At 46.9% G+C, this 26398-nt stretch overlaps 1 protein-coding gene and 1 long non-coding RNA gene across 2 annotated transcripts in view; one reads left to right on the plus strand and one right to left on the minus strand.

Annotated features, from left to right (window-relative positions):
• Nucleotides 1-26398, plus strand: part of Ebf2 (EBF transcription factor 2) — a 169019-nt gene that overhangs the window by 129392 nt on the left and 13229 nt on the right. The window contains exons 8-14 of the mRNA XM_048330904.1: nucleotides 6615-6732; nucleotides 8231-8361; nucleotides 9291-9417; nucleotides 22354-22442; nucleotides 23750-23815; nucleotides 23908-24085; nucleotides 25997-26182. Coding sequence (XP_048186861.1) covers nucleotides 6615-6732; nucleotides 8231-8361; nucleotides 9291-9417; nucleotides 22354-22442; nucleotides 23750-23815; nucleotides 23908-24085; nucleotides 25997-26182 — 895 coding nt within the window. The remainder of the gene's footprint in view (nucleotides 1-6614; nucleotides 6733-8230; nucleotides 8362-9290; nucleotides 9418-22353; nucleotides 22443-23749; nucleotides 23816-23907; nucleotides 24086-25996; nucleotides 26183-26398) is intronic.
• On the minus strand, nucleotides 21455-22347 carry LOC125339670. The gene is made up of 2 exons (XR_007208581.1): nucleotides 21899-22347; nucleotides 21455-21865 (listed from the first exon to the last, which is right to left on the minus strand). It is a non-coding gene; the product is annotated as an uncharacterized LOC125339670 (long non-coding RNA).

Raw genomic sequence — 26398 nt, forward strand, 5'->3', positions numbered from 1 at the left:
AGGAGAAGGATACAGCCAAACATTGAACTGCATCTAACACACTGTATGGCTCCCTTGGGTCTCCCAAAACGTCTGTTGGTGAAATACTGCCCTTGGCATACATTTTTAGATGGGAAAAGCAAAGTGTTCAATGAAAAGAATCGGAGGTGGGATGAGAGAGGCAAGTGAGGCTAGCCTTGGAGACGAAGGGGTCACTTGTACAGCACAATGGCTGTCAGTCTCCCCTGTGACAGACAGCTGGTTATAAAGAAAAGTTGGCACATTATTTCTGTACACATTCAACTGGCTTTTTAAAAAAGTAAGCCCTGAAAGGTATCTACCTTCTAAATAAGTCACACTCAACAAACCATGGCAGTAGGAACCTCTTGGCTAGGAGACTCTGCTTCTGTCTGATGGAATTTCTTCTCACCAGTGTCCGCCTCATCTCAAGTTGCTTCCACTTGTAGAACTCAATGTTGTCAGTTTCCAAGGCCTTACCTCAACTCTTACTTTCTCAGTGATCTCGACGACGATGCTCAATTCCAGTTGGTTCACCTCACCTTTGGTCCCTTAGAGGGTCGAATGGCTGCGCTGTTGAGTCCTCAAGGGTCCATTATTGTACAGTAATATTTGCTCAGAGGTTGTATCTGTTGTTGGCCCTGCTTCAGTTCATCAACTGCGTGATAGTTTGCTTGAGGCAGTGACTATGTTTTTGGTAAGCCCACGTGGCGGGGAGCGCAGTGCCCGGAAGGCTCTAAAGATACTTGACGAATGGCTACAACACATCCCTATCTGGTTACTTGAGGAAGTACCTTCTCGGGACTTGTGTCATTAATGCTACGGTCCCTATTCCTTGGTGTCCACAATCCCAGAATGCTCTGGGTCCGTCTCTATGGTGACCAACTTTGTGTATTCCTATTTGGAACTCGATACTTCACCGAACAGAAAATTTAGCCTTAGGGAGTGTGAAACAACATCTATCTCTCCCTAAGAATGCTGGGATTTTTTTTAAGAGACAAAAACCTCTGCTTGTGGGATAGGTGTTTAAAGCTAATTTTGGAGACTCTGTAGTCCAGTAACAAAGAAGAATCTGGGCTTTAAATCTGGTTTGGATATTCAGTGTGTGCCAAGAATGAATGGATGTGGTGAAACAAATTGCAGTAGCCAATTCATTTGTTGTTAGCCAGTGTTGAATTAATGAGGGCTTACGCAAAATTGTTTTATTAGATTTTCCTTGTCAGTGAGGAGAATTATCCAGGGCACAGAAACATCTTCTCACAGTGTGGATTCTCAACCACGGTGCTTAACGTAGCCAGAAGTCTGTCTTGATTTTCTCTGTTGCTTTAATGGTCTCCTGGTCTCTTTCTTTCTTCCACAGGTGGAAAATAAAATCCCACATACACTTATACTTTGGGAAAGCTGTAATAACATATATAGCAACTGAACAGTTATAAAGGAAAAGCACATCATGAATTTAATTCTATTTCCAGATGTAAGATGTCATAAAGAATTTTTTTCCACACTTGGCAAAATAACAGGAATTTTTGAGACCATTTGATTTAGCAGGGTGTACGCGTGTTCATAAGTGCGGTATCAGAGAGCCTTTGACATTGACTGTGTTGTAAATGCCGCACGTGTCGGCTTTCCTGAGACCCCACATTGAGCTGCGAGATGTATGGCCCTCATCAGAAAGGCACATGCCTTTGTCTCTGGTGGTAGGATTTGGTGTGATTTCAGAGCAAGAACTGAACCTGTGGGGCAGTTCCTAACCAGCGGGATTATTCCCTACTGACTCAAGACAGTGGCATTGTCGCCATTCTACCCAGCGTTCATTGACTTCCCTGGTTACCCTCCTTGCATGAGATGAAGAAGCCGGGGAGGTGGGCAGAGAAAGGGAGATGGGAGGTGGGCCCACATTGGCTCTTCCCCCAACAGAGGTAGCTCAACCCAGTTATGCAGTTAGAACTCAGAGGAGGATAAGACCAACCACACACAAGGAGTTAAGGACAACCTCAGAGTGAGGAGTAAACACAACCCAAGCCTTGGCCGCACTCGGTTTCATCAGTATCCCCAGACCATGGATGGACTTTCAGGGATAGCCAGGATGCCCCTCTCCTCTTGGAAAGTTAGCTGTGCGGGTTCGAGCCAGGGACCTGGGGCCAACTCCCACAGTGGCCTTTTATGGGCAGGAAAGAGCTCTTTACAACTCAGCTCCTGCTTTGTATAAATTATTAGCAGGAGAGACGTGAGAAAATGTTGGGGTAATGAAAAGAAAAATAGAAATTGAGAATGCCAATCCGTTTCCCTGAGCACTTTCAACAGACCACCAGCCCACTTGTAGATTCTGAAAAACTTCCTTGGGCTTTCCTAGGGGGGATCCCAATATTGCGTTTGTGTTACTGTGTCGGCTCGCACTGCCTTATGGGTTAGTCCACTGAGCTCAAAATGAAACCCAGAACCAGCCTTCTCCACTTAGTTTCTGCTTCTTGAGCTGCCCTCACAAAAACTCGGAGACCACAATCAAAACAAAATAAGGAATGGCCAAAAGAAATGAAAAAAAAAAAAAAAGACCACTTTTACTTTTCAAAACTCAGCAAGCAATTCAGTTGCCCCTGACTTCTTTCCTTAGAACCGTGGCTCCAAAGATCAGCATGAATGGACCGTTGGTTGCTTTTGTGCGGAACTGAGCGTGTACATGGAGGACAGCAGTCGTGTCACAACTTAGTATTCACACCTGCAGGTTCGCTGTCAGAGCTTTGAGCTGAGGTACAGATAGATCAACTCGGAGAAATAAATGAAAGTTGTCACTGAGTGTCACTACCCAAAACCCGGGTCCATCCCTCACAAATTAAGGACATCTGTATTCCTAATTTGTATTCTTCAGGGTTGTGCCAGCCCAGTGGCACTGCCAGGAGAGCTTGATCGCCTTGGGGGGGAAATGAGGAATCACGCTAAGGTGACAGGAGACATTGATGAGGCTCAGGAGTGCTTTTGTGCCGAATCCTCTCCCCCACGGTGGACATAACACCGATGAGTTGTAGCTTTGGGCCATCTCCCAGTGGCCCCCTTTACCCACCCTGAGTTTGCTGCTTTCAGAGCAGGCCAGTTTGTGATTTAGGAGAACAAGTGGAATTGATGACGGCTTGGCCAGAAGAGTGTGGGTAAAGATGCATACAAATAGTTAACAAGGTAATGGTAAGAAATGTTGACCTTGATTTGTTTAGCTAAGATGTAAAGATTTTTGAAGGTCAAAGGTGTCCTTGTGTAGTGTTTTGGAGTCTAACTGTGCCTGACCCTCTAACATTAAGCTGCTGTGGCCTGCAGTTTTGAAGAGTGAAGCAAACCAGGGGGAAAGCAAGAAGGGGGAGAGAACAGGAAATGGAGTGAGGTGTTTCAGGAAGTTGTCAGGGGTTGACTGATTGATTCCAGATGGAAGAGGTCAGTCTCCATGACCCAGGAAATACTCACTAGGGGAAAGAAGTTGGCTTGGGGAAGGGGAAAGCCTGGGAGTGAGATGATGTTGGAATGCGCCTTCCACTTCCTTCAGTCTTAAAACAGTTAGAAATTTTAGCTTCTTCGAATAGAATAATATCGGGGTTGTCATCATTCATCAAGGAACAGTGAGGGAAGGTCAACTCAAAGCTTTGACCGGATAAGAAGTATCTGCACCTTCCTAATGGAGTTCGTTCTTCCAGAAATAGAGGAGATGTGTACAAAAGGCAGTATCTGAATATACTTCTGCACCAAAGGCCAATGTGTCTGAATTCCTGTGATGGTGTCTGCAAATTAAATCCATTGTACTTTGCAAATCAAGTTTAATTGGCATGCTCTTCATGGAATATAAAAAAAAAACTGAAACTTGCCTCATCTGTCTCTCCTCTGTCTCTCTGTCTCTGTCTCTGTCTCGCTCTCTCTACATATAAATATGCATATATATATATATCTTTACACACACATTTGGACATAATTTAAAATCTTGTAATAAATTTTGCAGACACTGAAATAATTCAGGTTAATTCCCTTGCTGTCACGAGAGGCCAGTTCTAGCCAGCAAGAGATTAAAATTTATTTCCATTGTTAATAGAAAATAATGAAGTGCATCTGAACCAGCAGGGTATGTCATCTGGGAAATGTTCACTCTGGAAGTCAGTCTCTCTCCACCCAAACGGACAATGATGAAATCCGCTGGCTCGGGGAAAGCCCCTTCGTTTGCGGCAGGAATGTGCGAGGAGCACTAGGGGATGGCGGGCCAGCAGCGCTCTCGTCTTCTCGGAGAGAATGCACCCGAGTCCACGCTGTCCTCAGAAGGGGTGGCGGGTCCCATCCCTGGGCTGGTGTCAGAAGCACCTTGTCTGGTTGTCCGTTGGGACTCTGGGCTTGTTTCCCAGAGGTGACAGCCTTTTTTTTTTGGTGGTGGTGGTGGTGGTGGGGTATCCATCCGCACTTAAGTTAGGAAGAGTGGCCCAACTCCTCCTATTATTTTCAGGGGCCCACAGATCCACGGGCGATGGCTTCACCTCCATGGCCACCTGGGCCCTGGGATGATGAGGTCCAACCTCTTGTTTTGGCGGTGACATGATCTTGCATCTGCCACAATCACTCTGATGGGGACTTGTGCCGAGGGTGATGGATAGCTCTGTGTGATGGTCGCCCCCACGTGATAGAACTCTCTAGAAGGACTTTGCTCAGATGCTAACCTGTTAACACAGACACAATTGAAAACAGACCCAGAGCTAGATAGGCTGCATCCCTGCATAGTGAGCAATTATATGGGTGATAATTTTCTGAATGACAACTGAGGTTTCTTTAAGTTTATTCGTTGAGCCCCCAGGGCCTGTCCTAATGCTTGCCATGTAGTAGGAGCTCGGTGAATAGATGTTGAGTTGAGTGATTGAAACCTTCTTGTGTTCGTGTGGGATTTCGGGCACGCCTCATCTGTCTGTGGAGCGAGGCGGTATGGAATGATTTGTGGGCTCGCGAATCTTAGAGATTCACTCAAACCGACTGCATTACAAACTACAAACATTGTAAAAGTAGTGAAAGATGCCATCTAAAGCTCTCTTTAGGGCAAAACAACAATAGAAGTCTGAGAATAGTGTTCCGTAGTATGTTTTGGGGTGGTGGTAGTTAGGAGTGACTGGGAAAGGGCAGAAGACCATTTTCTAGAGAGAGAAAGTATTCTGTATCCTAACAGCAATGTGAAGTATACAGCTAAGTCTCACGCACTTGAGTGCCTGTGATTTTTACCTAAGAAAAAAAAACAAAAAGCCCTTCCCACCTCCACACCTGTGGCCACCATCATCACGCAGATAAGATGAGAACGGAAAGACTTTGATAAGTCTTGAAGTTGGACGGTGGGATCCAGGGAGCCATTCCACTACTGAGGGTGTTTTGCTCGCCTTACCTTATTCATAATAGCAAGGCTTAAAATGCCACTGACTTCTTCCATATTAAGAGGTAAGGCAGGGTCAAGTCCCCTCCCCCTCCCCCCTCATTTAATGAGGACGGAAGGGGTGGCACAACAATTACAAGCAGAATATCAACAAATTACATTTGGGGCAGAGGCAGGATGAGTCATTTGGAAACACTGCTTCTCATTAGGTAAGGATTCAATGCCCTTCCTCCAATGGCTATACATATTCATGAGTGTGACTGTAACAAGCTCCTTTCTAAGAAACAATAAATACCCATGGTTAACTGATAAGAGCTGAGACATAGTTTGCTGTCCCCATGGTTCACCTTCCTAGGTAAAGCGCAGGCCAAGTGCAGGTAGGCTCTCAGCACTTAGATGGAGGGAGCATCTTGCAGGTAGCGTCGGCTGTGTTATTGACTGGTCAGATGGGGCGGGGCGGGGGGGAGGCACACGCGGGACATCAGCTCGCTCTAATCTGGAAGGTACTGAGTGCATCTTGCATGATCTCATCTGGGCCCGAGAGCTAGGCCGTGTTATTTATGTTTTACAGATAAGCAGAACGGAGATCGAAAAACATTCAGTCATTTGTCAGTTTCACTTGTGGGAAGTTGCAGCTTGGGATTTGGATGGGCTCTGAATCCAAGTTCTTGTCCTTCTACTACGCCACACCCTCCCCTCCCTCTCCTCCAGTTAGAGACCAGATCCCCGCTTCCAGCAGGGAGACCTGGGAACCTTAGCTTCGCACCAACAGCCTGAGCGTCTTTGCTGCTGCTCCTGAGTGGAAAGGGAGGCCCAGCATGGTCTGGGGCCACTTCTGACGTGTGGGAACCACTCCCCAGGGTGCAGAAGCGACCTTCCAGCCCACCATCCCATCCATCCTTGCTTCCATACTGCACACAATCAGCACCTCGTGACTGAAGTTCAAGGCCCTGCTGGGAATAACCGCCCAGTCCTTTGAGAGAGAGAGCAAGGGGCCGATTTTCCAAACTCACGACACAAGAGACTGAACACCAATACGTGACAACACATAGGCCGAGGGCTGCCTCCCCCCCCCCCACCAACGTGTCTCCATAATTACAAGAGGGGGAAAGTCTGTTGAGCTATTAAGAACATAACTCATTCCCAAGTTGTGTCCCGTTTCCTGTTGGTCATCCACAAGTTTAAGGCGTGGGAATTCTGGGGCATTTAGTACCTTGTCCTTCCCTCTGTGCTTCACACGCAGGTGGTGTTGTCAACCACGGTGAATGTGGATGGACACGTGCTGGCTGTCTCAGACAACATGTTTGTTCACAACAACTCCAAGCACGGGCGGAGAGCGAGGAGGCTGGACCCATCAGAAGGTAAGAGCGTAGCGGATCAACGGAAGCTTTCTACAAGTGCCCTGGTTCGAATTTCAGACTTAAGTCTCAGAATCTGGAGGAGGTACCTGGAGGAGGTACCCCCGCACCAGGTGGGATTCACTAAGCCGAGAGGCGTGGACCCTCACCAAGCCTGCTCAGCTCGCCGTCGGCGCTCCATTTCCTGTGCCTCCATCTCCCATCCAGGGCTGCATATTCCTTTCTCATTTCAGGCAAACACAGGCTTATGACATCTTAGTTAAACAGGGACGTTACCGTGCCAGACGTGTATGAATAAGTGTCAGATGTGTCCTTAAACAGATTGTGGGCAAAACAAAACAATGTGCAGAATGAAACTGACACTAATTGATTTTTGTTTGCTTGGACAAGAAGAAGTCTTGGGCAGCTCTGGGTAGTTTTCCAAGTGCATTAAAGTAATTAGAAATACCGGTAACTGTTAAACTTCAAGTTGTCCAAAAAAATTAACGTATATCGATGAACGTTACTGACAAACCTAAGAGAATTTGCCCTGCCTTCTCCACTCCCCAATGTAAGAAAGCCTTATAATACAGAATGAATGGCCAAACCAGGCTACTATTTTAGTGTGATGTTTTCCTATATCCTGCTCACCAGCCTATACCCCAACCCAGCCCTTAAAACGTATCTTGTATCACTTTAAATAGGAATTAATGAACTGAAAGAAAATGATTGAATCAGTAAAGAATTTGGAGTGGTGTTAATTCTCCCACAGTGGGTACTGAAAGGAGAGAGGCAAACCCCAGGGTTGAGAGCTAGGAGCCCCTCGAGTTTCTTTTGACTGATTGGATGTGATTGACTGGCTGTTCAAAGGGGGCTCGTGTTTTTGGAGTCCTGCCAAAGTTCTCCTCCACCTTTGACCTTGTCAACTTTGGAAATGGAGTGATGGATTGACTTTAGTTATGGCCTGAAAACCATATTGGGTTCCTATTGGGATCTAAAAAGTCAGGAGGCCTGGAACACAGACAGGAAGGGAGGAGAGCCCTTCCTATAAAGCTACGAGAGTGATTGGGAATGACCTCTTGATAAAACTGGGGAGAAAACAAAACCCCAAACAAAAAGAACCTCAGCGACGATAACTCCTGCCTTCCCCCTTTCTTCCCGGCACGCTAATGGGCCCTGTAAGTCTTAGCATCATGGGGCAGAGGAGGCAGGGAGAGAAAAAAAAAAAAGGATTTACACTTCTCTAGTGTGATCCACTTATAAAAATAGGGGCAAAAACAGCAGAGCTTTAAAAGCACCCTCTGCACAATTAGCTAAGTGTTTCACTTTTTCGGACATCATGGTCAGCTCATTAGGCTTAATCACCTGGTCTAAAGAACAACATCCAATTAGGGACGGATGGCAAGTCAGCACAACTCCACTTGAACTTCTTTAGCTGCCCAACGGGCTGAGCTCGGTTCCTCCGAATCCACACCTCAGGCCCCCGAGGCCAGGGCTGACTTTGGCGTTCCTGTCTCCTCAGCCACGCCCTGCATCAAAGCCATCAGCCCCAGCGAAGGCTGGACCACAGGGGGCGCCATGGTCATCATCATCGGCGACAACTTCTTCGATGGCCTGCAGGTGGTGTTTGGCACCATGCTGGTGTGGAGTGAGGTAGGTGAAGGACAGCCCAGTTCCCCGAGCAGCCCGGTACTGAGCACCTAGTACCGAGTACCTACTACTGTGAGCCGAGCAAACAAGGAAAGCCAGACACAGGAGGAGCCATGAGCATTGCAGGGGCAGAAACAAGATGCCCGCCAGGTGGGGTGGCTCGCACTTGTAATCCCAGCTCCCTGAGGGAGGTGGAGACCAGGAGGGTCATAGTTCAGGGCTAGCCTGGGGAAAGTAGGTGGGAAGCCATGAATGAAAAGCAGACACACACTTGTAGATGGGAGGATCGCCACTCAGGCTGGCTCAGGCGAGAAGGGGAGAGACCGTGCCTCAACAATAACCAAAGCCCAAGGCCCTGAGTTCAAACCCCAGTACCGATGTTAAAAAGACAAATGGACACTGGAACATTGTCAACATTTAAAAGAGAAAAAGGGGCCTTGCGATATTGGATTGTAGGAGAATGATGTGAAAACACAGTAGAAGGTGATTCTACCCTTGAAAATGATGGTTCGGAAACATTCTTATGAGAGGAGAGCTAGGCCTATACCTGTCCAGGAATGCAGAGAAGTAAGTCACAAAGGAGAACAGCACCAGCTCGGGAGTAAGCTCGTCCTGTGACACACAGCGCTAGAAACGCGCTGGAAGTGAATCACATGTCGTTAGAAATGCACTGGAAGTGAATCAAATGAGATTGGTTGCTTCTGAGCTGTGCAACATTACTTTCCTCTAGCTAAGTCTAATGTTTCCAGTTTTCAACATTGGATACATCCTACGCTTCCAATAATAAAAGCCTCAACAGGAAGCATTGCAGAGAGATGAGCTGGTAGTGCTGAGTTGGGATTGGAAGTTGCTGAATGAATGGGGGAGGCGGGGGGGGGGGTTGCCAGTGGCTGCTCTAACCGTATTCCATTTCCCTCTGTGGCCCTCCCCAGCTGATAACCCCTCATGCCATCCGGGTGCAGACTCCTCCGCGCCACATCCCCGGAGTTGTGGAAGTGACATTATCGTACAAGTCCAAGCAGTTCTGCAAAGGAGCCCCTGGAAGGTTCATTTACACAGGTGAGGGAGCGGGTGATTCCCTCCTGGCGGCGGTCGCCTGTGCTCTCCTTCCCAGCCTCCTTACTTTCCAACCGACCTTTCTCCATCCTTCTGTTCCTGTGAGACAAAGGCTAGACGTTGAATGGGGAAGTGTAGGCTGGAGTCTAGGTTGGTGAGGATAAGCAACTCCCGCAGGCTCTAAAAGATGACCCCTGACAGCTGGCTTGTGGGATTCACCCTTACACATGTACCGTGGGCTCACTCCACGCAGCCAGATAAGAGCTATGGACGTGGTAGACGGTGAGTCCATTTTTCTTGACAATGACTCAAGAGCGTTTCTCAGGTGTGTGGCAGAGCGAGGATTTTCGAAACATCTCGAAAGTCAAAATGAGTTACTAGTGCAACAGCTCCTGGATTTCTGCTTGGCATTCTCGTCGAACGTTTGCGTTTCCGCGGAGCCTCTTCTTTCTGGGCGGGAGGCACCCGCGATGCGTAAGCCACGGCTTCTTCCTCGTTTGGAAATTCAGACGCAGTCAGTAAGATGGAGAATGGGTGAACGTAAGGCACAGGGTGTCCGGAGTTCCAAGAAGAGCAGATGTCGCGTAGCTGAACTTGTGGGATGGCGTGGTCCGGAAGGAGATGGGCGCTGAAGACGGTACTTCAGGGTGGGGGACGACTGGGATGGGCAGAGAATGAGAGCAGTTCGGAAATGGGAATGCCATGGGCTCGGGCCGCAGGGAGAGCTGAGCATGTGGCAAGATGGTGTCCGGTTCTGCAGGTGGGGCCAGGTGCCCTAGGGCTCAGCCCAGGTCTCGGTGTGTGCGAAGTCGGAAGAGGAGGGCAGGAAACCCCAGGAGAACCTGAGAGCCTTGTGCGGGGGCAGGGGAGTCAGATTCATAGGGATATTGAATGGCGGCTCTTGGGGAAAGTGGAGGGGGGGAGAATGGATAGTGGTTGTTTCATGGACACAGATCATAAATGTTGGTTGCACTACAGTATAGACATTACACTCCTGCCTTGCACACACAAAAATGGCCGAGAGGGTCAGCCTCGTGTTGTATGAATTTCATTCCAGTTTTGTTTGCTGAGGAAGAAGGGGGCTTGTGAGGGGCATTTGCATTTGATTTGGCAGGAAATCAGAGGACCCCTGGGGCTCCGGTGCAGGGAGGGGCTGGTGGGCTACAGTGTTGTGTTTGGAGAAGGAGTGCAGTTGACCGGAAGGCAGGGTGAGCTGGAAGAACATCTGAAGGTCGAATACTGGACTTTGAAAATGGAAATGAGGAACGTAGAGAGAGAGAGAGAGAGAACTCCATGAACCAAACACCTCATTGGGCATATTACAAATGCTGAGCAATCATACTGGGTACAGTAAGTAATATATGCTCTCATTTGTACCCAACATCCTTCTTTTGTTAAAGCATGTGTTTCCAGCTAGGTAACAGTCAGGAGCCGGTAGGAGGGGTCATTTTGAGGTGTGTTCACTTAAAAATTTGCCTTGGCATTTGTCCTCTTGAGCTAAGTGCATCTCAGATATTATTATTATTATTATTGGTATTATTATTCTTGATAGATGATTTCATTGTAGCCACAGTGTTACTGTTCTAAGCCCCAAAGGAGCCCAGTTGGGCACTCCTCATTCAAGGTGGCATGGAAGGGAACAAAGTCAAGTCTCCATCTTAGCATAAAGCTCATGCGCTAGGGGGCCACACAGATGACAAAGCCCTCAGGCAGCCGGTGAGATAGGAGGTAAGGAGACCGAGGGAGGCCTGGGCAGGGGTCAGGGAGGCCTCTTGAAGCAGGGGACATGGAGCAGTGGGGTAGTTCGCAGGAAGGGCTGACCCACACCGGTCTGTCCTCCGTCCCTGGTCCACCCCATCGCCCCCCATCCTTGGGGCAGTACCTCACGACTGTGTGAACAGGGGTGTCCTGGCAGAGGGCAGAGTGGTACGGCAGGCAGGGGGGAGTTCGGCGGCACAGGAAGAATGAAGCATGCTGGGAGGTAGGCTGTGAGGGTATTGAGCCCGGAGGCCTGCGGATGGGAGGAAAAGCTATGGGCTGGAGGGGAGGGGAGCTACAGGGTGGAAGAAGACCACTGGGGTACACGACTTGGAGTGACGGGGGAACCTGGGGAGGACGGGCTGGGGTAGAGCGGGCCACGAGTGTGGACGGTCCCCGCGGCCCGGTAAGTGGCTCTCACCCCCGGACACGTTCCACGTCTGTGGCATTGCTAGTTTCTTAAAGATGCTCCCTGGACCCGTGGGGATGCACTGAGCATGCGCATTAGGCTCAGCGTCCTGTCCCCCCGCAGGGATGGAGCAGACCCACCTGGGCCTGCTGACCTTCCGGATGTTGCCATAGGACCATGTGAGAGTGAGCTGCTCACACTTGGGGGTCACAGAGCCAGACCCACCGCTTGACTCGCTTCCTGAAAGTCCTTCCCTGTGTTGTGAATGGACTGCCCTTCCCAGTGCTCACACGCAGAGCGAGTACGGAAGCGTGGAGGTTACGGAGAAGAGTGGACGTCAGCACTGGTTTCCGCGCAGACGCTGTAAGACCAGGACCCGCTCTCATCAGCGGGCAGTGTCTGGCCTAGCGCACGTCCGCAAGCACCGGGGATAGGACCAGGTGGGGGGAACCATCTTGTGCTATTTGGAAAGCCCGGGTTTCAGCATTCTCTTTATTCCTATCATTAATATATTATCGCTAGACACTGACTTGCAAACGTGATGGGGGCTAAAAAGGAGTTGTAAGAGGGATAGCAGGATATTCTTTCTATTCTTTTTTTTATTGCTGTGTAGCCCAAATTAGACCTCAGAGTCACCATTCCCCTGCCTCGGCCTCTCAAATGGTAGGATAAATTGAATCTTCTTAAAGTGGATAATGAGGGAAAACGTAGAACAGTCTACGGGGGGAAACCAGCCCATGCATAAAAGGTCCTGGGGTGGAAAAGTACACTTTTTCACCTGATAGTCATTATGGAGAAGGCAGAAAGGCTGAACTGGTGGGGTCCAGGCTGCCAGGACAGACCAGGTTGCCCAGACTCTTATCTAGGATCTTTCAGTTCTTGAAGTGCTTCCGGTTGGTGTGTCAATATTGTCACAATCAGATTTGCCTCTTGAATGGAGTGGTTCTGGCTGCAGGGCGGAGGAGAAGAGCTTAGAAGGCAGCACACGTACAGCTGGGTTGGAGGGAGGCCGGGGGGGTGGGGGCTAGCGAGGAAGGACGGCAGCGTGGACCGGGGTGCTGGTGGTGGGGACAAGGAGAAGTGGATGGATTTAGGAGGCTGCTCAGATGGAGCCCTGATGATTAATTGGCTGGGGTGAGGGTTGGGTGGGGGGCGGGGGGAGGGACAGCGCTCGGGTTTCAGGCTTGAGGAATGGTGCAGGTAGAGTTTAGAGAGTAATTTTTTTTTCTTAAACTGTATGAAGTGTTGAGGAAGTTCAAAGGAAGGACAAAAATGCTTCCAGCTGGTGGCGAGGTAAGGAGATTTAATATTGTAAAGATGCCGATTAATGAATACATTTAACACGACGCCAATGAAAATACCAAACAAAATGTTTTGGGGGGAAACCTTTGCAAAGTTCACCTGGAAAGGTGCTAACATCCAACTCCTGATTTTGAAAAATGAGAGGGTCTTGGCCTTCGTGACATTAAAACCTACTTTGAGTTTCAGTAATTAAAAGAATATGGGGGCTTTACAGGGACACAGAGACATGTGACACAACAGAAGAGAAAATCTAAAGCTAACCACTGTGGTCAACTAAACACTGGAGAACCAGCACAAGGCCAGACGCTTTCTTAGGTCCGTGTGTAAAAAGCAGGGCGCTTAACAGTGGTTTGGCCAGCTAGTTACAAGGTTGTTGGAAGAGAAAAGGCAGATTTCTAATTTCACATCCTACACTGAAATAGGTTCAAATTGAATATTATTTCTCTGAAAAGGTGAACACTTCAAAAGATTATAGATCTATATGTAATTCTTACCTGAGCTTAAGGAGAGAACATTGACAAAAGACGGGGTTATATAAGTGGAAAACTTGCACATGCCAAAATGCCAGACTGAATCAGAAGGAAAAGAACAAACGAGGCCACGCCTGTGATTCTAGCCACCTAGGAGGCTGAGATCTGAGGACCATGCTTCAAAGCCAGTGTGGGCAATTAACCACTGAAGAGACAGAAGTAAGAGAAGTAGTTCAAGTGATTGGGCACTAGCCTGGAGTGGAAAGACAAATTAGCTAAGCAGGATCACAAGGCCCTGAGTTCAAGCCCAAGCCCCCAATATTGGCACACACACAAATAGGCGTGTTCTATGACCAACAATTCTACTTTCGGGAATGCATGCTTAGGAAAGAATTGAAGCTTCCCATGGCTGTTCGCTGGAGCAGTATTTATGGTGGTGGTACTACATCCTAGTGTCCAGTAGAGGTGTTATTAACTAAGCGATGAAGCATCTTTGTGTTTTTTAGACAGTAAGAATAATGCCTATGCTGGAAATGTCTATGAAAGACACATGGTGTGTAAAAGTTTCTAGCTAGGTGGGCTTGGTGAAGCATGCCTGTAATCCCAGCACTTAGAGACTGAGGCAGGAGGGTGCAGGTTGGGCTACGTAGCAAGTTCTTAGACCAGAAATTTAACAGATAACCTCAGAGTGTGTGTGTGTTTGTGTAATTATATGTGTACATATATACAAAACAGTATACAGACTATAATCAGTGATATAAGTATGATCTTACAGGTAGGAGTGATCATCTGTCTATATATATCTAGTGAATAATTATACAAACAATATTAGTCAAGTATAGCAATCTCTGATCATATCTTGGTGTTGGCATTTAATTTTTTTTTAATGTTGCTTACTTGTATCTCTTATTACTTCAGTAAAGTTAACTAACTTTAATTAAAAATTAGAAGCATATGAACTACAGTACAAAAGTGGATGGCATGTCTTTAAAATACCAAAAACAACACTCGCCGGTAAACTTGGTTCTTGGGGGTACAGAGCCCTTGACAGAAGGCTGACCTTGGCAGGGAAGGGCCCTGCGAGGCAGTTAGGGAGGGCAGAGCAGGGATCGTCAGGGTCACAAAGAAACCAGCGCGGCAAGCTCCGTGGAGACCTGAGCTGTGGGCCCATGGCTGAGCACCAGGAGAGGGGTGAGTACCATGCCCACTCTTCTCTGAGGATCTGGACTACCTGTTAGAGCGTGAGGTTCAAGTGTTAGCCTAAGATTCAACTTGGAAGGCTAAAAGGATAGCCAGGAGCAGGTGACTCACGTCTGCAATCCGGATGATGATAGTTCGGCAGTCTCATCTGCCATGTGTGGAGCAGGAAGGGCCAGCTTCTCACAGGAAGTATCCAACACAACCATCATCAGCTCTCCCCATGTTGACAGGTTTATTAGTATCTCAGCTTTATAGGTGAGCATCCTGTTGCATAACAAATTAAGTCACCGAGCGAGGTGACTGTTGGATTCCAAAGTTCTGTCCTGAACCCCTGGCGCGTCGCCAGCCACGGTCCAGCCGATTACAAGTGCCACCAGGGCCAGCTATTTGGCCTCATCTGAAATTTCCTTGGCAAATGCTGATGGCCTGGTGTCTGGCTGTTTCCCAGGAAGAGCACAGAAAATAGCTGCAGCCCGGAGGCACGTAGGGGCCTTCCCCGTTCCCAGCTTCTTTAGGTGGCAAAATGGGGGGGGGTGCTTCTGGAGATCTCAGTGGAATGTATTAGACTTAGTGCCTAAGGGGCGTTTCACCTTCCTTGGAGGGAATAGAAACGGGGGTGAAGGGGCGGGACTACGAGGCAGGCATCCTTGTTCATCTTGAGAGAACTTGGATGTGGGCTGAGGGCAGCCTGGAAGAAGCCCACCGATGGGTAGCAGAGAGATGGCAAGGGGCCTCAGAGGCCGGGAGGGCCATGCACATATTTGGGGGGGGGGTAATCGTGTAAGTATTCTTTGCATCCATTTTATCATCCAAAACCGTGGAGCCATACTTGTAGGGAAGAGGAAGTTCTCTTCGCACACCAAGGCAACTGTGCACATAGAGGTGAACGCAGAAGCAGCAGTGGCTGTGCTCAGATGCGCGTGAGGATGGGTCACAGCTGGAATGGTCCCCGTGGCCCCTCTGTCACCCGTGGGGGGGCCTTGTTCCGTGCCTTCCTTTCAGTAGGAAACGTGGATTGTTCTTGCGGACCTGAAGATCCGGATTAGAGATCAGGGGTGTCTTTTCAGGAGACACGGAAGGCGAGGCTTTTCTGAGGCGGGATGGGGGGGGGGGAACGTAGGGAAGGGGCAGCAGGGGGAGGTCGAAGGTGAACACACACCAGCATTAGCAGAGACCGACAGCCCCACCTGGCCCGGGATGCGGTGACGAGGTGTGCGGCTGAATTTCGAAGTTGACCGTGACAGCCTGGCTAATTGAGACACACGGAGAAACAACGTTAAGTTGTACGCATTTATAAGAGACATGCTTAGCTCTTACTTTAACAACAACACAAATCGGAACGCGTCCATTCACCAGCCCGCTCATTACGAGGGAGAAAGTGCTCATCCACGGCAAGAGGCAGCATTTCAGAGGAAACATGGCGGACCTGGATTTTCCCACCGAGCCCCAGATCATAGGACAGGCAGTCTCCTCACGAGGCTGGAGGCTCTCTCTCCCTCTCCATAAAGCTGCCCGAAACAGCTGTGCACAGTAGATCTCAAATGGTAATTGCTCATCGACTTTGCATTTCTTATTTTCTCCTCCTAGCTTTATCCCCCCCCACCCCCACCCCCCAAAAAAAAATTCCCATAGAAGAAATGAATCTGAGTTTTAGTTAAAAAATACCCAATGCAGACATCAAAAGCAGGCCCGGGGCCTGGTATTCCCTGTTCAAACTGGAAAGGGGGTGGATCAACAGCTCTCCCGGTAGCCTGTACTTTGGGGGAAGTTGCCTGCGCCCCCCCCGCCCCCCACCCCTTGCCTCTTGTGAAATGCAGAGACCTCTTTGAGCTGAGTGTGAAGAATGAGGTACCGCCAGTGGCCCCCGAGAAGGAAGCTGTTGCTTCATCAGAGACCTGACAGCTCCTTAATGCACTGGCGCTCCAGGCTAGAATATTCTAAATGAACACTACAGAGCAGGCGCGGATTCATAACGACTCCGTGGTGGCATTTAGATTTACCCTTGAAATTTATCTTTAATTTTTACAGTTGTCTCCTTAACTGTGTATATTACTCCCTTCTTCAAACAATCTGTCTTGCGGCTGCAGTTTTTCTCGAAACCAAAGCGTAATTAAATATTAAATTAATATTTCATTTAAAATTAAATATCAAAGGCTTCCGTCTAATCTTTTGCTTGTGCACTGCTGATTCTCTCCTGGTATCTTTGCTCTTGTGTCCACAAAGGTGAGCGTGCTGATTCGGTGTCATCCTTATTCCTTTTCTTTCTTTCTTTTTCCTATTTTTAAATGTATTTTCTTTTTTTTTTGTACTGATATTAGGGCCTGGGTACTGTCCCTTAACTTTTTTATTTTTATTTTTTTACTTTACCTTTTGAGCCACAGCTTCCTTGCTGGCCTTTTGCTCATTCATTGGAGCTAAGGGTCTCACAGACTTGCTTGCCCAGGCTGGCTTTGAACCACGGCCCTCATAGGTCAGCCTTCTGAATAGCTAAGATTACAGGTGTGAGCCACCGGCACTACATTTCGGTGTAACCACTTGAAACAAATGGATGTGGGCAGAGAGTTCACTGTCACCAATGTGAAAGTCAACTTAATTCAGCAGTCTGTGACTTTAGCCCCGCCCACCCCCACTTCTCTGCAAAAGATGCCACAGTGCCAAATTTAAAAAAAAATAAATAAATCATCTTCGAGTCGTAGGATGTTTCAGAAGGCCTTGGGGGCCATGCAGGCCAACGCGTTCTCTTTGAGGAGAATTCCGAATTCTCTTGATCTCTTGATAGCCATCTATAGATTTCAAGGCATTTCTGGGGCCCAGTTGGAGATTTAATGCTTGGTAAAACCGAAAAAACACTACTGTGCTGTGATTGGCCAACGCGCCCAGCATGACAGCCCGACTGACCACTCAGATCAGACTTCCCCCATCATCATAAGTCTTCTCTCAAATTCCTGAGAAGAAATCCCAGCAGGCCTTTGATGTTGCCATGTTTGTGATCTGTGTCCCCGTTGGTCAAGGGCCCAGGTGGCCTCCCACCATGTGAAAGCTCTGTTGATGAGGAGGAGCAGGACTTCTACGGGCAGCTCTTTTCTCCCATACTAGGTAGCATCCTTATATTTTTTTGTCAACAGAAATAGAAGTGCATGTTGGAGGGTGAGCACGACCTAGTCTCTCAAGGAAAGAAAAGGAAAATCATGGAGAATTTATACATTTTATCAATCCTTGGGGAAAATTAGTATTGGGCAACAGCCAGCAATTTTTTTTTTGGTGTGGTTCTCAGTAGATGTTTTTAGCTAATTCCTATTTACTTAAAGAAAAAGAGAAAACTTGACCCATTGCTTATATTTTTCTGTCGATTTGTTGGGTCCAAGCTATGTAAGTAACTTTGCATATTATCCTTACAATCAGAATGAGAAATGACACATGAGATCCAGGCTCTCGAGAGAAATATTATGAAATCTCAAGGTATTGATGAAAGTTTTTCAAGCTTGATCCAAATGGGATTTAGAGTCTGTGGCAGTTGAAATGTGTATTATTAAACTCCTTAAGCAAACCCGAATGAGTCCCACCGGAGGATTAAGACATTCTATGTATAGCAACGACGGAAGTCTCATGTCTTAGTCCTCTCTATTGAATTCCCCCTTGATTAGCTTCTGTAATATTTAACTTCATGCCATGCCATAATTATTTAATAAAAGGTAAATATAATTATATTTCAGTGGGGATATGACCTTTTACCTTAATGTTACATTACTAAAGAAAGACATAGGTAAACAGAGCCTATAGATTGAAGCGTCTTTTTAATTTACTCTATTTGCATCTTGCCAGCATTTCCAGGTCCCTGTCAGGCAGAGGGTTGGCAGGATGGTACAGCCTCCTGCATTCCACATGGTAGGCCAGGCTGTAAATTTACATGGATGATAGCCGTTAATGACCTGGCTGGCCCTTTGAGATGGGCTTGGTGCTTGGTCTTGGGTACCTCATTAGCTAATTGAGGTTCTTGCCTGGCTCAGACTGAGCCTTGAAAAGCCAGAGAACACCAGGGAGCTGGGAGGAGGGGAGGGGAGGGATGGCCGGGATCCAAGGTGAAACAGATTCTATGGGATGGGACAATAGCTGGCCAGCTGGGAATCAGAACGAATCATTGAGCCTGATCTTGATGCTTTGAAGGCTGAGGTGCACTGGTTCTTCCTATTAGGGTTTGGTGTTAATAAGACGGCACCTGCCTGCTTTTGACTGTAACCTCTGCTTCGCACATGCACTTGATTAGATGAGACCGTGTGTGCGCGCGCATGTGTGTGTGACGTTAGTCCCTGTGCGGTGCAGATGACAGCCCCGTGGCTTGCTCTCTCCTCTTTCTCCTTCGGATGCGCACGCGGCCGACCCTACCACCCATGCCTGTGAAGGCTGCCAGGTACCTGCCAGAAACAGTCAGCATGAACAATAGACAGCTGTGCCAAATCTCCTGATTCCATTTAAAACATGGATTAGTCACCCAGTGCAGCCAAGAGTCTATGTGCTTTCAAAAGCCTGGGGCTGGGGAGAGGAGGGCCAACTAGACAGAACATTGGTGGCTTTCGCTCTGATGGAGGAGGGCGAGGGGGGAGAAGCAGGTGATCATGTTAAAGAAACACAGCTGGGGAGGGGGCCCAGAGAGCGATGGAAGGACCGTCTCTAGTTCTGTAGCAGAAAACATTACGAGCACAGATTTAGGGATTAGAGAAGCCAGAGTTGAGATCCCTCCTTCGCCACCTAGAATTGCATTTAATGTGGGGATGAAGTTCAGCCCATAGGGTCTGGATGAGGATTGTGATGGTGGACAACCTTCTCTGGAGGCAGAGACGGAAGGATCACGGCTCAAGGCCAGCAGAATGTCCACCACAGAGAAAGCCACCAGTGCCTCTCGACGGGGGTATGATGGTGTTCATTATTGCATGTCAGAGCCCTCAAGATCCTGATGTTAAGAAAAAGCTTCTTGAATGACTGGCTACTAGTGCTAAGTAGAAAGGAAAGTTTACAGAAGGATTGCACTTAGAGCACACAGCTGTGCTGTGTGTTTCTAAGTTAAATGGTGGTATGATCGGTTCTCACCTCCAGAGTATGTTGGAGGGAAATAAAATCAATGAAAATCTATTCATGCAGGAACCTAGCCATTGGCCTGCTAGAAAATGTGCGTGCTGGTGTGTGTGTGTTCAGGGTTGTTCTGGAGGATGTGTGCTAGCTGGATTCAGGGCTCTTAGGAAAGAATAGAATCAGACCTATAAGGAGATTGTGGAAAGACAAGCACAATAGTAAAAATGGGTTAAATAACTTGTTAAATAGTATGTGAGATTGAAATGAACATTGAAACGCTCCCTATGGAAGACAGACAGGACTAGCATGTATATTCACAAACAACTCCATTCCCAAAGGCCACGATCGGAGAATCGAGGGCAGTTGGGCTGGGACCAGCAGTCAATATACCCAACCACCCAGAAAGTTTACCTATTTTTCTTGGAAGAAAAAGGAAATGAAAACTAGAAATATAGCTGTTTAGGAAATTATAACAAAAAGGAGAGGTCCAAACAAACCCAACACTGGATCTACGATAAAGGACTTAAAATCTTGAGGAAACGAATGCTTTTTCCCCCCTGACAAATATAATACGGAGAAAGAAGAAGAAATGCGGGTTTCTGATTGGCAGTCAGATGAATGCTGCTATTCACCTGATATGTCCTGCGCGTGAGGGTCTCGGGAGGGAAGGCCTTGCGGGTATCCAGGTGGAGTATCCAGGTGGACATCCAGCCAACTGTTGGATATTATAGGCTGAGTCCCTGGCATGCTATACGCTGGAGATAAAGATTTGTGATCAGCAGCACATACCTGAACATGGGAGTGATGGTGATGGGGCGGGGGAAGCTGGGTGGTTTCCATGGAAACAATCTACAAGTGCATCACATTTGCATAATGGGCTGAAGGCCGAGAGCCCCTAGAATAGGCCGGGATGCCATACCAGACAGGTTAGTGGGAAGCCCGGTGAGCTCAGGAAAGGAAAGCCCCTGTGTAGAAATATTTCCTGAAAGAGCAGATGTGAGCTGTGTCAGATGCCAAGTTGAGATTAAGAGAAGACAAAAAGGTTCCGCTTGGTTTGGTGAACTCAACAAAAGCAGTTTGACTAGGATTCTTTCAAACTTTCAGCCAACAGGCACTATCCATGCAGTATGTTTGCTCCAATAATTCTAATTCTTGGCATTTTCCAATTGAATTAAATTACACACAAATTATTGCTCTGATTTTTACAATAGTGAGAAATAAGGACCCCATTAAATGCCCAGAATTAAGAAGCCATGAAAATAAGTAATGGAACGTGTTATGGAGAAAATAGGCAGGGATTTTAACTATAAAGGAATATTTAATGGCCTGCTGAAAGTTTATGACATGCGGTATTGTTAAGAAGGTTTTCAAGGGGCTGGGAATATGGCCTAGTGGTAAGAGTGCTTGCCTTGTATACATAAAGCCCTGGGTTCGATTCCCCAGCACCATATACAGAAAACGGCCAGAAGTGGCGCTGTGGCTCAAGTGGCAGAGTGCTAGCCTTGAGCAAAAAGAAGCCAGGGACAGTGCTCAGGCCCTGAGTCCAAGGCCCAGGACTGGCAAAAAAAAAAAAAGAAGGTTTTCAAAAGTAGATGATGTAACAATGTCAATAATAGGTCTGAATATTTTGAAGTACACATGTGTTTTTAAATCTGGAAGGCTAGAAGAGGTTAATCCTGCTTGTCTCTGAAGTGATGGTGTCTGCGGGTAGCTTTATTTTTACTATATATTAAAGTTTGTTTACAATTTCTTTAAAGAAGTCTTGTTTTGATAGAATAGAAGCACCAGATGTTCATAAAATGCATGTACAAGAAGGAAGATTTTTTAAAAAAACACCCACACTCCAGTTTCTTACTCACAGTAGTGTACACAATATTACTTTATTCTTTGTATGATTTCTTTTACTTTGATCAGACATTAGTTTTAAAGACGATAAAATCTAATCAGCAAAATTTGAAAAAAATAAAAGGGGAAAGGAGGTTAAAAAAAAAACAAACCCAGAGAAACCAACTCTGAAACTTCTTGAGAAGAACAGAAATGCTAAAGCTTGTCATTTGTTCATTTACACACTCTGAGTTGCTCACTTCAGTGCCTCCTATGTCCTGGCCATCTTCAGCAAAGAAAACCCAGTGGGAGAGACACAATAATTCTGCATCAATGGATGTTTTCGTGTAGTGAGAGAACCTGACTTTTCTAAAAGTGTGTGGGCTGGGCTGGGGATATAGCACAGAAGTAGGGTGTTTGCCTTGCATGGATAAGGCCCTGGGTTCAGTCCCACGCAAACACACACACACACACACACACACACACAATTTGTTTAAAAGATGAGTGGCTATAAAAAAAAAACCAGTTGAGTGATTGATGTACGTTTGAGAAATACTTTTTGACGTAGGACACTTGCTTAGCATGCGTAAGTCTTGGCTTCAATAAAGAACGCCACCCCTCACCCAACAAAAAGTACAGGTAAAATGCCTAAACCTCAAATGATGCAAAAGGCAGAGTTTTGTGAGCACAAAATCATAGAAGGTTCTGTGCGCACATAATGAGAATGATAAAGAAAAATGTTATTTTGAAAAATCGATTCCAAAATCACATGTGAGTTAACCAGTGTTAGCGTCCGAATTTCCGGAAGGTACCTTAATGTCAGAATGCTTCTTTCACCTGTGCAAGGCTTCACGGAAGGGCTGCTTTGTGGCCTTGCTGTGTAACTCAAAAGAGGATTTTCTTTTTCAGCACTCAATGAACCCACCATCGACTACGGTTTCCAGAGACTGCAGAAAGTCATCCCCAGACACCCAGGGGATCCGGAGAGATTAGCAAAGGTAAAATACTTGGGAAATCGACACACGGAAACCTCTCTATAGAATTCCAGAAAATGTAGACCAACCCAGCCCTTTAAGCCCCTGTTAAAATCAACTAGCCCTTGGAATTGGCTAAAGTGTAGGTTCAAGATGAACGTAACATTTAAACTATGAAGTATATTATGTTTAGTCTCTCAGGAACCATGAAACCTAAAAATTTTGGAGCCCATAGAACAGATATGCTGCAAGAATAGTTAGATGATAAAAAACATTGTGGAAATAAGCATTCGCATAATTGCTTGAAATCTGAGTTTCTCCTGCTTTGTATTTAAGTGTGATTTTATCTACTTCTATTTCTGAAGCCCATCCATCCAGAATCAAGTATTCATTGAGGGCCTACTATGTACATATGAATTTAATGAAGTTAAAAATGTCTCCACAGGAAACACTGGTGAAATGTATCACTTCCAAATGAACTTGCTTATGAAAATTTCATTGCAAATCTGGCCCATGATGTTAGCTTTCTTTATTTAAAAAACACATCAATTTATTAGTTGTCATTCAGCTAATGAGAAACGATTAAACTTTTATGTTTGTATTTGATTTGCACTTTAAGTACACAAATTATAAAATGCTACATTCTCTATCATGGGCTGCAAGTGAAATTCAAGTATCAGTTATTTCTACATCAAACCTTTATTTTACTCCTGGAAAAATCCCCAGCTCCACCATTAAATTAGGTGATATCTGGAAAGTAGGCTAATAGCAATTTAAAAGGTTGTTAAAAAAAAAAAAGCACGAGGTAGAAAAGACAAAATGAGAGAAGAGGGAGTTGTGATAGCTAATTCTCTCTGGTTAACATGAACAGGGGAAATATTATTGCAAGAATTCATCTTTATTAGAATAGAGTTTTGCAGAATGCATTGCCAATATAATTTCAGTACTCTGGACAACTCTTCGGCAGACAGCTAACCTCAAGTCCATCAATCCCTTTAAGAATATTTGGCTAATTAGAGTACCAGGATTAGCCTTCTTTTTATTTTTTGGGTATCGTTTTCACTGAATTTCCATAACATTATTAAATATAACCAACTCTTCCCTCCATTTCGTTGGCTGTGGGTTTCGTCTGGGTAGTGATCACCTTTGAGGATTCCTTGTCTAACAGAATAAAATGATAGCTATAAATCCTTCCATAAATATTCCACCAAGCATCCGAGCGCTTGGTAATTATTGGCGTTTAATTCTGGTATTTACCTGTGAATGTCGATGGTTTGCTATTGGGGTTTTATGCTTTGATGGCAGCCCGAGTCCTCCTTGTTCTTTTCCAGGAAATGCTGCTGAAAAGAGCTGCCGACCTGGTGGAGGCCCTCTACGGCACACCCCACAATAACCAGGTGAGGCCCTGAAGTCCTCCCCCCGCCCCCCGTGTGTGGGCTCGGACGCTCCACGCTGGGCGAAACGCTCACTGGCGCCTGCCCCTCCACAGGACATCATTTTGAAGCGCGCCGCAGACATTGCCGAGGCCCTGTACAGCGTCCCCAGGAACCCCAGTCAGATCCCGGCTCTCTCCAGCTCCCCAGCTCACGGTGGCATGATGGGCATCAATTCCTATGGCAGCCAACTTGGGGTCAGCATCTCAGAGTCCACGCAAGGAAATAATCAAGGTACTGAATTTGGTCAGAGCGCACAGATGTGGTCTTCATTGACAGCTTTGGTTCGGCAGGAGGAGAAGGAATTAGAGGTTAGAACTGTCCAGCAGAGAAGCCTTTTAACACAACCGTGCCCATACAAGTGGCACCACCACAGATTGGTCCATGTCACCGTTGCGGATGGCACATTGTTACATCCGAGCTTCTGAGCACAAGTGTTCAGAAGGGTTTGGATATGTGGAGACTAGGTTTGCAGATATGTATTAAATTCATATTTCACACTGGGTCCTGGGGACTCACACCTGTAATCCTAGCTATTCAGGAGGCTGGGATCTGAGGATCACAGTTCAAAGCCAACCTGGGCAGAGACATCCCTGGGATACTCTTTTTCTCCCGTTAACCACTCAAAGACCAGAAGTGGTGCTGTGGCTCAAAGTGGTAGAACGGCTAGCCTTGAGCAAAAAGAGCTCAAGGACAGTTGCCCAGACCTCAAGGTCAAGCCCCACAACTAAAAAAAATTATAATTCCCCTGTTTAGATGATCCAGTTGAATAAAATAAGAGGTCAACTGTTGCCCTTCTCATTGATTATATCCAGTCCCTCCCCTCTTGTGAACGAATGGCTTGATTTTATTTGGTAACTTCTATCCTGTGTTATCTTATATATTAATAAGAAGCAACAAAAATTACAGTCCACCTGTGAGATACATTGTTTTGATTTTTGTCAGAGGATGATTTTATTATTAAAGGGTAAATTAACTCTACCTATCCTAAATCATTTTTTTGAAAGGAATACATTTTCCTAATGACGTCTTTAACCTTGGGGTATTTCTAGTTCTAATTTTATCTAGGAGAGGAATAATCCTCATATATATTTGCCCAAGGTGAACTTCTCTTACAAGAGATTAGGTGGGAGACATTATTACTTTATATATATTTTTTTTTGTTAAACATGGGACCTATGGACCATATAGCAACTTTTTTCTTTCATTTGATGACAGTGTTAGGCTATTGGCTAAGTAGGTTTAGAGACGATTAACTTGTGGGTTTGTTTCCGGAGAGACTGAACTGGGATTTCGCCAACAGGGTGGAAGATTTATCTTCCTCACCAGCCCTTTCACACACTGGGTGCCCTACGCTGGACTCGTGGTTTCGTAGAGTCTTAGGTTAAAGAACAGAATACGTGGAGGAGCCCTCATTACTTCTTGAGTGGGCATGACCCTCAGCCTCTGCCCTCCAACGCAGTAGGCACGGTCACCTCTTTGAACCCAGGCTACCCAAAGTGTGTCTTGCGGAGTACAAACTGGCAACGGCCACGTTAGCGGGGCGCCTTCCTCCTGCCCTCCCCAGAAAGAGGCCGTCGCGTGTTGAGTTTGGGAAATTCACGATTAGCCACGTTAAGGCCACTTCTTTGTTCTCCAGACGCGTCACGTGGGAATCTTCAAGCGCTAGCTCCCGGGTGACCCCTCTGCCCAGCTCTCCTTCATGCAGGAATGGTTTTCTCAGTGCCAGCTCCTTCGTGTGAGCTGGAGACACCGAGTGTGGGCTTGAAATAAGAACGGGGAGGCGTACCAGGGGGGGTGCTGTCCGGGGAGGGGGGAGGAGTGTGAGGGAGGCATAAAAAGCTCAGTTATCTGTTGCGACACTATAGCTAGGTAAAAGGAACCCATTCATTGTGTGGTAGAGCAGGCTTAGATGACTTTAGTCAACAATAATAATTCCAAATAGTGAAACGAGAAGATTCTGAATGCCCCTAACACAAAGAAACGGTCTGCGCTTAGTGTGACGGCCGAGCCAACGATCCTCACGTAATCCTTGCACATTGTACACGTATATACAGAACGGCGGTGTGCCGCGACGGTCTGGGGCCAGTGGGGCCCGTCCGTGGGGACCCGTGGACTTACCTGAGCTTTCCCTTTGTCGTCAAGGTTACATTCGCAACACGAGCAGCATCTCCCCGAGGGGTTACTCCTCCAGCTCCACACCTCAGCAGTCGAATTACAGTACCTCCAGCAACAGTATGAACGGCTACAGCAACGTCCCCATGGCCAACCTGGGCGTGCCAGGGTCTCCCGGGTTCTTGAACGGCTCCCCAACAGGCTCCCCCTATGGAAGTAAGTGTGCTCACCATGCTCGCAGCTCCAGGCCACGCTGTCTGTCCCTGGGACTCACGGGGCAGCCTTTTGAGGGGGGGGGGAGCTGTGTTCCTAAACCTCACTAGCGAGGAAATGTCCTTACTGGGGTTTCTTCTTGCCTCTTAGATTTTGACTCCTGGGGTTGCACAAGGCCTTCTAGAAGGGGAAAGAAATGGCTCTCTTGTTATAGAATAG

Source organism: Perognathus longimembris, chromosome 21 (genome assembly GCF_023159225.1).
Source record: "Perognathus longimembris pacificus isolate PPM17 chromosome 21, ASM2315922v1, whole genome shotgun sequence".
In the NCBI taxonomy this organism is placed as follows: Eukaryota; Metazoa; Chordata; class Mammalia; order Rodentia; family Heteromyidae; genus Perognathus; species Perognathus longimembris.